This window comes from Leguminivora glycinivorella, chromosome 25 (genome assembly GCF_023078275.1).
Source record: "Leguminivora glycinivorella isolate SPB_JAAS2020 chromosome 25, LegGlyc_1.1, whole genome shotgun sequence".
Lineage (NCBI taxonomy): Eukaryota > Metazoa > Arthropoda > Insecta > Lepidoptera > Tortricidae > Leguminivora > Leguminivora glycinivorella.
This window is the reverse complement of record NC_062995.1, coordinates 6,259,570-6,272,441: the sequence shown is the minus strand read 5'-3', so window position 1 is coordinate 6,272,441 and position 12,872 is coordinate 6,259,570. Positions and strand designations below refer to the sequence as shown.

The following is a 12,872-nucleotide window of genomic DNA, read 5'->3' as shown; positions in this document are numbered from 1 at the left end:
AATATAGCAGTCAGATTAAGACATCGAGTTAAAATTTGTATGAGATTACTTTGCCCCCTTGTGGATAAAATGCAATTTTGCTATCTGTTTTGGAATAGCAAAGTAAGCCTTTACCAGTTGGTGTGGTGAATAGTTATTTGTTTTACAAGGGGGCAAAGTTGTTGTTTAACCGCACGGGCCAATACTGATACCCGAGCAAGCGAAAGATTCCAATATTGAACCGCGAGCGTAGCGAGTGGTTCAAAAAGTGGAATCTTGAGCGTTGCGAGGGTATCAAGGCACGAAGTTTAAACAAACTTTGCCACCAAGTGAAACACAAAATTTTTCACCACACCAACACAACAATGAAAATATGAACTGTAAAACATCAAAATAAATGAAGTACTTCAATTTCAAACATTTTATGATTCAAAATCATCATTTATACGTGAATTCCAACACCCAGCTTTAGACATCCAGTTAAAATTTGTATGAAATTACTTTGCACTCTTGTGGATAAAATGCAATTTTGCTATCAGTTTTCGAATAGCAAAGAACGCCTTTATCAGTTGGTGTGGTGAAAAAATATTTTATTTTGAGTACAGGCAACTAGCCTATTGTTATTGCCGTACATAGAGACAATAAGTCACAAACTTTATCGTTATCTTCTTAGTTTTTGGACTTCATCACATTCACTTTAAAATTATGGGCACTTGTTTTATCCCAAGAATATCTAAAATACATCGAAGAATAGCCACATTCCCTTTCGTCAACTTTTTTAACGATTTTCTCATTTGTCACACTAAGTACACTTCTCTCTCGACAAGGCGACAAGTCACAATGAAAACGACAACTTTGTCGAGTCTCATGAATATCATACCTCTGCTACACACTCGACGAGCGGCGTGGGAAGTAGCGACGAAAGTAGGCAGAGGCATAGTGTGTCCGAGCTATTCGTCATGCCGCTCGTCATGCCCACCGCTCCCTATTTTGTCGGTTTTTTGGCGCGACTCAAAGGGCCGGTAACAACCTAGTGCGATAATCCCGCGATTAGGGCAGTGTGTGGCCAGAGAGGGCAACATCGCGGCAGCGCGAAGGGCATAGTGTGGCAGAGGTATTAGAGTACTTTTTTATATAGCATCACGTGTAACATACAGTCAACCGGGGTGAATAGAGATTTGGGTGAATTAAGAAATTAACAGGTAAATCACATTTTACATTATATCTCTAGTCACTCCAATGTGCGTAACCGAAAGCACAAACGCTCAGGATAATAATCTCTCTTTCGTAGCTATCTATCTCTATCACTCTTGAGTATTGGCGAGACAGAGCCAGACTACCTTTCTGCGGCGTTTCCAGCCAGCCATCCCTATCCTACATGAAATCCCAGTGACAAGATGGTATTGACACAATAAATACTTCGAGGCTTTCATTGCTAACTTATCGCGTTAGTATATTAACTTTAATGTATTAATATACTTCCCTGTTTTTCAAAATTCTGTATCGAATACCTTCTTACTTTAGAGGTGTTTAACCAAAGAGTACTTAGCAAATTTATAATAATATTGCTTAAAGTAGTGATATATTTTGCATAACGAACTATCAGCTGCAAAAGTGCATGGAGAAATTATGAATGAATTCATTGATAAATTCGCCATGCACTTTGCAGCGAAAGTACTTTCGATAAAGTCGCAATAAATTAGCTTGATTAAATTGATGTACTTCAGGATTTTTTACGCAAAGTTGCTTAAATGCAATGATAAGGTTACACAAACTCATACCACAACATTGTATAAATTATCAATACTGCAGTTAGGTAGGTACATTAGTTAAATTATAACACTTAGAGCGAGTACTTTTTTATATGGCATCGCGTGTAACATACAGTTAACCGGGGTGAATAGAGATTTAGCGAGCTCACTCCATCGTAGGCCACGTCTTTGCATTTGGCTAGTCTGTGGCCAAGAGTAAGCCCATTTATAATAATAATAAAAAAACTTAGAGGTCTCATCGCAGAGTTATTCATAGCGATTTCGTTTTATCTCGTTGCATTTGGCCCTGTTTTACTTACAGTAAAAGACGGCTTTTACACAAGACTTACATGTCCCATACGAATTTTACTAAATGCCCTTTGGTCTAAAAACCGCTCCAACTCACACTTAGCAACAATTTATATACGAGTACAAAACCTTTGGCTACACACAATTTAACAGAAGAGACGTCGGTATAAAGCACACCAAAAGACAGAACACGTTGAAGGCTTGTAATATTACACTCTCAAGTTAATATTACCAACAATTATTATTACGCTGCACAAATTCCTTCAATGATATATATTAACTTGTAGTACGCCGTAGTACATACAGCCCCTAGCCATGATATTTAGAGTAAATATTAAAATTTTTAAACGAAAATTCAAAAAACGTTGCGTCACATTTCCGAACGGCGCGTCTCCGTCACGCCGTTCGGCGCTACCAACTTCATTGTCGTTTTCATGCAGCCGACGGCCATTACGCGTCATCTAATTTTAAAGTGTTTTCTGCGTATAAAAGTGGAAAAAATGCGAATTATAATGTATCGAAGAAAATTAGACAGTGTGGAAAGTAATCTGTTTGATAAATTAGGCGAGAAAATAAGAAGAGTAGGAGAGGAAGATAGAAGAAAGCCGATCAACGCGGGCGTCCCTCGCCGCCATGATCGCGGGCATTGCGGACTTTATTGTTTGCGTTATCTTACAAGATCCAAACCGCGCCCTAGGTTTGCCTTATATTCGAGATCACCATCTCTGCCTGCGGCGTCGAGAAGTAGTAACAGATCTCCATTGGTTGTCATTGAGATTCTGACGACCTCCATAATGAAGCACAAATGGTAAGAAAAGAATTTACAATTTCAAACTTCTAATATATTTTTGTGAGGTGACAGTGGTGTGTGCTTTGTTAAACGCATTCTGACCGCTAGTGAGATGTTGGTGTTGTATGTTTTTGAAGGTCATGCACATGAATTTTACACCTTGCACTGCCAATACTGCCATGGAACAACAATTATGCTGTGCAAAATTGGAATACTAGACTAGGTATCTCCGTTTGCTTACTGCATTTGGCGCTGTGTTTGAAGTTTGTGCTGAGCAGGATTGGAATACTATACTAGGTATCTCTGTCTGCTAACTGTATTTGGCACTGTATGAAGTTTGTGCTGAGCAAGATTGGAATACTATACTAGGTATCTCTGCTTGCTAACTGCATCTGGCACTATATGTGAAGATTGTGCTGAGCAAAATTGGAATACTAGACTAGGTATCTCCGCTTGCTAACTGCATTTGGCAATCTTGGCGTACTATACTAGGTGCGTTCGCTGCCAGCAGTCTTAGGCATTGTGGTGTTGTCATACTAGACACATTCCTTGCCGACAGCACTGAGTTTTTTACTCAAACCTACTGCTACTTGCTGTGGATGTCCAAACTTCTTGTTGGATTATGTTGGATATATCTACTGGGTTTTGTGGCGTGCTCGGCTAGGCACAGCTCTTTATCCTAGAGTTAATCAAAAGTGGTATGCCAACCTAGGCTGTCTCATTGCTTTGTAAGTGCACTAAAATGCTATTCCTATTTTTCAGCAATTGAAGATCTAAGCGATGAAGTCTTAACCTCTCGGTGAGGCACTTGAGCAGGTTGTTTTTTGGCAAAAACCTTTTTTCCAGCTTACAAAGAGATAAATAAAGAAAAGAAAGGACAAGTCAACTAAGAAACATCCTGCTCCAGAAGTTACAAAGTATAAAGCCATAGAACAGAAATAATCTGAAGTCTCAAGCGCATTATTTGCCACTGGCTTGGCCCTCATAACTTTTGCTGAATGAATTGGTCATCTTTTGTGAGACGCAGGGAGTTACAACTTAAAAGGATGTTTATAACGTCGGGTCTTTACAATAAAATTGTATGTGGGACCTTAAAATATTGTGATGTTGACTAGTGTTTTTAGAGAAAACATAGCTAAAAAGTTTTTAAATGCCATTGAATAATCTAGGGAAGATCTGAAGAGACCTAAGAAGATATAACCTAGTAGAAGATACAAATTCAAGGGCCCAACCAATAACACAGAGACATACCCAGAGCCCAAGGTCAGAAGCTGTACCACAGGAAACCATAACAACACCACCTCTTCTGCCAAGCCACATCATCAGCGGAGGTGTCGCACTCAGCAATATTACTATTACAATAGCTGTTAAATGATCAGGTTGGTATAAGTTACTGCGATCAAATTAAATATTTTTTGGCGCACTGGCAGAATATGACCAATGACCCAAGGGTCTGGTCTTGGACATCTGGGAACAAAATCTCATTTTTATTTATGACATTACAATCAGTTATTCCTAAATCGATATCTTTCTCTGATTTTGACAGTGTGGTGTTTACTAAACACTTATGTCTGAACTGTTAATAAAAGGTATTGTAAAACATTTACCTTGTGAGTTGTAATTCTTTTGGAAAGTAATATGTGTCTAAAATATTGTTGTGGCAGAATCATACGGAGATTAGTGATTTATTTTGACTTTTTAAAGAATCTAAAAAATTAATTGAATTTATTAATTTACATGTCAGGACTCAGGAGGAAACTAATGGCACAAAAATTGCTTCATGAGCACTTTAGATTTTCAAGATGCCCTATTTTTTGACATATATATATATATATATATACATATACACCATAAATATAGGAAATACCTGTTTCTTGTCCAATACTGAAATATTTCAGTTTCAAGTTTTACCCTTAGAATTAAATGTTTCCTTATATGTACAGTGACTACTCAGACCTGTCATGAAACATATAAGATCTAAAAGGTTGCATAATGAGCAACTATCTAGGAAGTTCTCATGACGAATGTTTAAATAGTACACTAAGTTACATTTGATATCATTTCCTATCTGGGGCTTAAAGGAAGAAAAAACTGCTTAAAACAAAGATATGCTGTCTAATATCTAGGTTTCATATTAGACTCTAAGAAATTGCATATTTCTTTACCAGATAAGAATAAATCTAAAGTTAAATAAGAAATAAATTTATTTATAAACTTGTCAAATTGTTATATTAGGGATGTTGCCCGTTTAACTGGCTTGCTAGTCTCTATTTGTCCTGCCACTGAATATGGCTACATGTATACAAAATAACTAGAGACAAAAATATACATATTTAAGAAAAAATAATGACAATTATGATTTCATTATGTTTATATGCTTAGTGTAAAAAATGAATTAGAATGGTGGCAAGAACTATAAATGAGGCTAAATGCAAAATTTAGTGTAATAAATCTTATAGAGAAATTTATAGTGATAATTCATTGACAGGTTGAGGCGGCTCCTGTGGTAGGGAGACAGCTGCCGGGTTATGGAATGATGTTGAGAGAGAACATCACATAAATTATCTAGAGCTTATAGCGCATTTCTTATCTTTAAAGACATTTTGTTCTGATCTGATCCTATCTGACTGTGAGATTCTTTTAAGAATAGATAATTCAACAGTTATCTTATATATATTCATCGCCCGGGGGGACATGTTACCTGCACCTTAATTCAATTGCTAGGCAAAATTTGGCAGTGGAGTGAATGTGAAGATAGACATATTACGAATACCACAATATTTGCCTCATATGTTAAATCCGAACGTAATGTGATAGCCGATAGGGAATCTAAAAAGGCTCATTCGGAATTTGAATGTGAATTAAATGATGAATGTTTAGAGGGTGTCCTGCAGTGTTTTAGAAATCTGGATATAGACTTATCTGCTAGTCGCGCAAATGCTAAATGCATTCACTTTTTCATGGACACCCTATTTTTTCTACGATATTTCCCCCATTCACACTAATACCTAAAGTAAATGATTTTTCTAAAACATATATGTATATCTATGTATTCTACAAAAATCAAGAGGTATTGTTATTATACCAAGTGGCAAGCTCAATTTTATAAAACTTGTCAAGTCAAATGCAAAGAATTGGGCCCCAGCTCTCATTTATATATATGTTATTCCAGCAACCAGCAGTTTCAGCGACGTGTTATCCTGTTTGCCGCGGGGCTCTCCGGGCAGCGCTGGCGCTGAAGGGGGCGGCGGTGACGTCATGCTGCAGTCCCTCGCGCCCAACACCGTCAAGCAGTATCACACGTACTTGACACGCTGGTATTAATATACCAGCATATTACATATTAAATATTATGTAATATGTTTTGTGGAAAATAATATTAATTGTTTTAAGACATCTATTCCACAAATACTAGGTTTTAACAAATTGTGTAACGAGGTAGCTGGCTAGCTGGGTATGAAAGTGTCAATTGTTGCACATCTGCTTTGGTGCTTTTATTGAGAGAAAAGATCTCATCAGATGATAACGTGATACGCTTTATGAAGGTGCGTTTTTTTTTCGTATATACCCACCATAACCTAAATATCGAGACGTAATTGGTTTTAAACAATTTGTCAACGTTGTCAACAAGTGTGTGAAATATCCGAGTAAAAAATTAGTCACCCTATTAGCAATTGTCACAGCACACGGAGTGCAAAATCTGTACTTGATAAAGTTATGTAATACTATTTACCATTATCCTGAAAAGATCCTTATAAAAATTTCAGACTTTATTAAAACTTCTAAAGTAGGTAGCTGTACGGATCAACGAGTGCATAACAACATAGTTATATGTGGTGGGTGTGAACGACTATTTATTGCCTATGAGAAACCACTTAGATTAGTAGGTGGATTAAGTAAATAAGATAGTGGTATTGACACCTCCATTTTCACCTCCCATTTGACCCACCATGCGTCGGTGTTAGCCGCAAATCGATTAGGAGTCAATATTGATGTAACCAGAAAAACATCAGGCCTGATACTTCTAAAGTTATCGATAAATTTTATAATAGGCCCTTAGTGTCTACAATTGATTTTGATAGAGCATCGATGATCGATGTCTAGTTAGTTAGGAAACAAGTGTTTCCGTCAATTAACAATGAATGTAAAATTGTAAGCAGTAATATATTACGAAGACTTGTTTATATGTACCTATAGTTGTTGAGTTGTTAATTCTTAAAAACAAAGATAGTATGTATCATTGCTGATTGTGATAGTTATAAAACATAAGTATTATAAGATGGTACTAGATGAATATTAATAAGGAAGGATTTCCTTTTGGTTTAAATACATTTATTAATGTTTGGTAAATGATGATATCACTAGAAATTTGAAATTTAAGTGATTAAGGATTATCACGTGTTAAAAATTCACATAATCTTGACATAAAACATAATTTTGCTAGGCTAACATTGTATACCTAATACAAAGCCAGAAATAAACTTTGTATATCTCTAAACATCTACAAGTTAATATATATCATTGAAGGAATTTGTGCAGCGTAATAATAATTGGAAATTAAACGAACTTACCTGTAAGTGAAGTTCTATTTCAATTATATTAGCTGCACAAATTCCGAAATGATAACCCTCCCGCCCAGGACCCGCGTTGTCCTAGACAACCAGGGATCCCGGAGCTATCCCTGACAAAGTTTAGGATAAGGCTGGCTTTGCTGAGTTGTTAGCCAAATTATTTTATATCAGTTGGCATATTCACTGCCAGCGCGAGTTACGCGTTACAAGATAAGCATATACTTATGTAGCTATTATGTAGCATATTTTTTCCCGCTCTGTAATCTTGCGATTGAGGATCGCCTAGCGGGTCGCTGGCAGTGAAGTTATATGTCCTGGTATATCACTCTAAACTAAATGAAGTTGGTAGCGCCGAACGGCGTGACGGAGACGCGCCGTTCGGAAATGTGACGCAACGTTTTTTGAATTTTCGTTTAAAAATTTTAATATTTACTCTAAATATCATGGCTAGGGGCTGTATGTACTACGGCGTACTACAAGTTAATATATATCATTTCGGAATTTGTGCAGCTAATATAATTGAAATAGAACTTCACTTACAGGTAAGTTCGTTTAATTTCCAATTGTGGTTCTCCATATCAGATGTTTTTTCTTGGAATATCAGTTGGAAAGGGTCTCATTGTACTGAATAATTCGATTTGCTGTGATGGAAAGGCACAATTGTACTGTAGGTAAACGACAAATGTGAGTGTGTTTAGTAAAACGTCCCACTTAGTCGGTTACTATTAAGGCGAGATTTACTTGTATATTTATATGAATAAACTGACAAAACGGCTTTATAGCAATTTATCGACAAAGTGGGACGTTTTCCCGTGCACACTCACATATTACTCTAAACCAGTAGACTACTAAGTCCAGTAAGACTTTTTTTTATTAAATTTTAATACTGACTACCCTACCGCGTACACACTCGTGAAAATGGTGAGGTGACAAAACAAATAGCGAGCGCGAGTGTGTAAATACGTAGTAAAATGTCATAGTTCCAAAATGTAAATAGTGCGTAGCGTTGTATGTGCGACATAATTAATTATTTTAACAATGATATTTTAAAGAGATGTCGCACATTTTTGTGCTACACGTTGCCAATTTAAAGCCATCGAAATTAAACATGCAATGTAGTGATGGTATTCGCAATTGTATGGTTAGAAGTTGTCAGTTTCTTCAAAATCTTAAAATTTTAGACGTGTTTCTCAAAACCGAATTTACCAAACGTATGTTTCTATTGAAATATATGATTGAAGTGTCATCGAAAAGTATCCATATTGAGGAATTCACAAGGAAATATTTCTGAAACTAGAATAGTGAATTGAAGTATGTACTATTTTCATATCGATTTCTATAAATGATATATTTTAAACTTTATCGCAAAATGATATATATTATAAATCGAGAAAATTAACGATTATTTCCTCATACAATGTGGTAATTTTGTATACTTTACGACGACATTGCATTTGATGAACCTGAATGCGAGTGAACGTTGGTATCTATAAAAAAGTTTGATAAAAACAGTTGAAACTTAGGCTTATAGAGAAAAAAAAAAACAAAACTTCGTGAAAATACCCAAGAACAAATTAATACACATAACACGAATTAACGAGTAATTACAAAATCTCACAAAATAATCTTAATCAATCACCAAAAATAAAATAATACTTAGTCACACTAATCAAGACAATTTTAGACCTTAAAATACTACACTTATAACATCCAAAAACCAAAGTATTCATATCCGAAACGAACTCCACAGTCAAAGCTAAAACGCTTTCTGAAAGTTAGTAGGTATTATAACGGGAGTAGTATTAAGATGCAGGATATTTAGATAGTACAGATTCCACTACCGTAGTCCCGGGGAGCGAACACAGATAGACGAGCTACCTGAAAGTGAAATAATAACAAATTAATTAATTAAATGTATCTTTTCTCAAACATGCAATGAAATATTGTCTTTACGTTCCTTAAAATGGGCTGGGAAGTATCGCTTTTTGGGCGCAACAACTCGAGAGGACTGTAAAGGGATTTCATATTATTTTTCAGGCCTAGGCCTGCAAAGTAACTATTTTTTATAAAATATTGTCCTTTAGAGCATTTTTTTTTTATTTCATTGTATGTTTGAGAAAAGCACTATACATGCCTCGGCGTGAAAACGGATTCCCGGCCTCGTATCCCTATCCGGCCTCGCTCGCACGCTCGCTTGGCCGTATATACCCACTTGGCCGGAAATCCTCATTTTCCCGGCCTCTGATGTAATGTACTATACTACTGGTACTTTCTTCGCAGGTGTATGGCTTTTGTTATCATTACTTAGGGCCGGTTGCATCAAACCGTCTGTCATCGTTAAAGCGTTCGTTAAATTTTATTGTATGGGAAGTTCCATAGACGTCTGCTGCGTGACGATGATGTGTCTGTCAAATGTGGTTGATGCAACTGGCCCTTAGTCTGTTATGAAAGAGAAGAATCACAAAATGTATACGTCCTAATATACAGAGTGTAACAAAAATGGTGGTGATCCGTTTAAGGGCGTACTCAGTATCGTATTCTTATCAGGAAAAAGTAGAAGAAAATTTTTTTTTCGCTAAAAAATTTTCACTTTTGTATGAGCCGGGCCGCGCGAATCGGTCGAATCTCCATACAAAGATAAAAAAATTTTTTGCGAAAAAAAATTTTTATCCTACTTTTTCCTGATGAGAATACGATACTGAATACGCCCTTAAACGGATCACCACAATTTTTGTTACACCCTGTATAACACAACCCTTCCGAACAGACTCTATTTAAAAATATTGCATTGTATTTGTTAAAAAAATATGACCTTACCTTTACCATAGAGGAATAAGTGAGGAAAGAGTTGTAACTCCATACATCAGTAAATGCAAGTTATTTGTAGTGACATCTAGCGTCAATCACGCGTCAAATAGCCTAAATTATTAGTACCATTACTCGACACTAGGTGCCAATAGTGTCGCGTCTGCCAAAAATGTAATATTAAAACAGTTTACAACTTGTATTACAAGCAGAAGGAATTGTAAACAGAGTACTGATTAATACTATTGTAATATTTGTAATATTACCTAAAAATTGGTGAGCATTAGACTTTTTGTTCGTCGCGACGTCTATTGACTAGTAGCAGTACTGATAATTTAGGCTAGTTGACGCATGATTGGCGCGTGGATGACGCTAGATGTCACTACAAATAACTTGCATTTACTGATGTATGGAGTTACAACTCTTTCTTTACTTATTCCTCTATACCTTTACTTATCTACATCCCCCAATAAAATTATTCCAAATATCTAAAATTCTAAATAATAAATATCGTATACTTCTTAATAAAAATACGAGGCGAACTTTCGCCAGCTTTTACTTATATGTTCCATTAAATTAAACTCATTTTTAACCCCCGACGTAAAAACGACGGGGTGTTATAAGTTTGACATGTCTGTCTGTGCGTGTGTCTGTCTGTCTGTCTGTCTGTCTATTTGTCTGTCTGTCTGTGTGTGTGTCTGTTTGTGGCATCGTAGCTCCCGAACGGATGAACCGATTTCGATTTTGATTTTTTCGTTTGAAAGCTGAGTTAGTCGGGAGTGTTCTTAGCCATGTTTCATAAAAATCGGTCTACTATGTCGCGGTCGGTGGTTTTTTCAAAATTTTAATTTTGTGGTTAGGTTATTACTTTATTCAACTTGCCTTGTTAGTATATGTTAGTTTGGGTCTTAACGTAGAAGCTGAATTTGACACAAAAAAGGTAAATTTGGTTTCCGATTGAGCTGAAATTTTGCATACATATGTAAATTGTAAATCACGCGATATTGCAATATTATGGTATCATGGAGCTGATCTGATGATGGAGCAGAAAGGTGGTCATAGGAACTCTGTTATGAAACGTCGTATCCCCATCGAGTAAGGCCGTTTTCACATTATCCGATCCGATATCGGATGTCGGACCGACATCCTACATCCGATAAACGCTTCCGATAGTGTCGGATGTCGGTCCGATAAAACGCATTGTTCCAAATCAATGAAGTATGATTTTGTGTCAAAAAATATTTAAAAAATATTTTATATAAGCACTATATCCTAAATATTATATTGTAAAATAAAAATAACGAGCATAAAAAATACTCAGGGTGTCAGGCAAAATAAATAATTTTACATTCAATTATATCTACAAAAAGATGAAAAAACTAGTATCCGCAATTCGGACCGATGCATTACAACCTTTTTTTTCAATGGAAATTGTCAACTAATTTGAATTTCGATCATTAGCAGCTGTTTAATAGACGCCATTTTTGTCACGCACACTACTACAAACGTATACATACATTATATACGCACACAAACAAATATTATCGGCCGACAACTAACGGGGGGTCCGGCATGCCAAAAAATGTCGGAAGCGTCCTGCCTATAAGTCCTGCCGATATCGGCAGTTCCATGGTGCCTCGGACAAAAACTGTTGTAGGAGAGTGCCATCGGCATTAAATCCGCAATTTTTGCGTTTTATATCGTTTTTTAGTAATAATGATCTATTAAATACATAAATGAAGACCTGGAAGCGCAAAAATCTTACATTTTACATCCTTCCTACATCCGATATCGGATCGGATGATGTGAAAACGGCCTAAGGGGTTTTTAGAAACGTCTCGGAGAGAAGTAGATGACTGTGCGATAAAAGCTAGTGCCAAAAATGTCATTTTTGCAAAAAAACTTATTTTATACATTTTTTTTTTTCATGCAGAAACGTCTCGTTTGGCCTAGGCCAAAGGTCGCAGGTTCGAGTCCTGCCTTTAATTTAAAAATATGTTATACATTTAGCTTACCATGTTCAATCTACCCCCGACTCCGCGTCCTCGTTCTTGGTGCACAGATGGAAGGCCACGACGGGGATCGAACCCAGGACCATGCACGAGCCCATGCCGTAGAAACACCAGGAGTAGCCGCCGGTCACGTCGCGAACAAGACCTGGAAGTATTGATAAGTAAGGTATAAGAATAAATAAATAAATAAATATTGGGGCACAGATCAACCTAACCCCAAACTAAGCAAAGCTTCTACTATGGGTGTTAGGAGACTATACAATACATAAATACATACATACATAGAAAACATCCATGACTTAGGAACAAATATCTGCGCTCATCACAAAACATCAAGCTCAGCTCATGTCAAAACTCCAAGTGTTTGGGAACAAATGCTTGAGGCAGATCCTGCGTATCTTTTGGCCTAACTGGATCACAAACGCCCACTTATGGAGAATAACTGGACAAGCACCCGTACAAGAAGAAATACAGACGCGGAAATGGCATTGGATTGGACACATCCTCAGAAAACCTGATACCCACCTATCCAAAATGGCCCTCACCTGGAATATGTACCCGGAAAGCGCAAACCATGCCGCCCTAAATCGACGTGGCGTCGTTCGGTTCAGCAGGAGCTCAGGGTGCTAGGCATGGGGTGGGAGGAGGTCACCCA

General features: G+C 36.8%; 1 protein-coding gene and 1 long non-coding RNA gene across 2 annotated transcripts in view; one reads left to right on the top strand and one right to left on the bottom strand.

Moving 5' to 3' along the window:
• Nucleotides 1-2,405: 2,405 nt before the first annotated feature.
• LOC125239393 lies at nt 2,406-7,327 on the top strand. The gene is made up of 3 exons (XR_007178525.1): nt 2,406-2,847; nt 3,592-4,208; nt 6,002-7,327. It is a non-coding gene; the product is annotated as an uncharacterized LOC125239393 (long non-coding RNA).
• A 1,624-nt stretch (nt 7,328-8,951) lies between these two features.
• LOC125239564 (monocarboxylate transporter 12-like) overlaps nt 8,952-12,872 on the bottom strand; it is a 70,834-nt gene continuing 66,913 nt past the window's right edge. Inside the window, exons 18-19 of the mRNA XM_048147194.1 lie at nt 12,221-12,362; nt 8,952-9,278 (exon numbers count right to left, since the gene is read on the bottom strand). Of these exons, the coding sequence (XP_048003151.1) occupies nt 12,226-12,362 (137 nt within the window). The 3' untranslated portion in view covers nt 8,952-9,278; nt 12,221-12,225. The remainder of the gene's footprint in view (nt 9,279-12,220; nt 12,363-12,872) is intronic.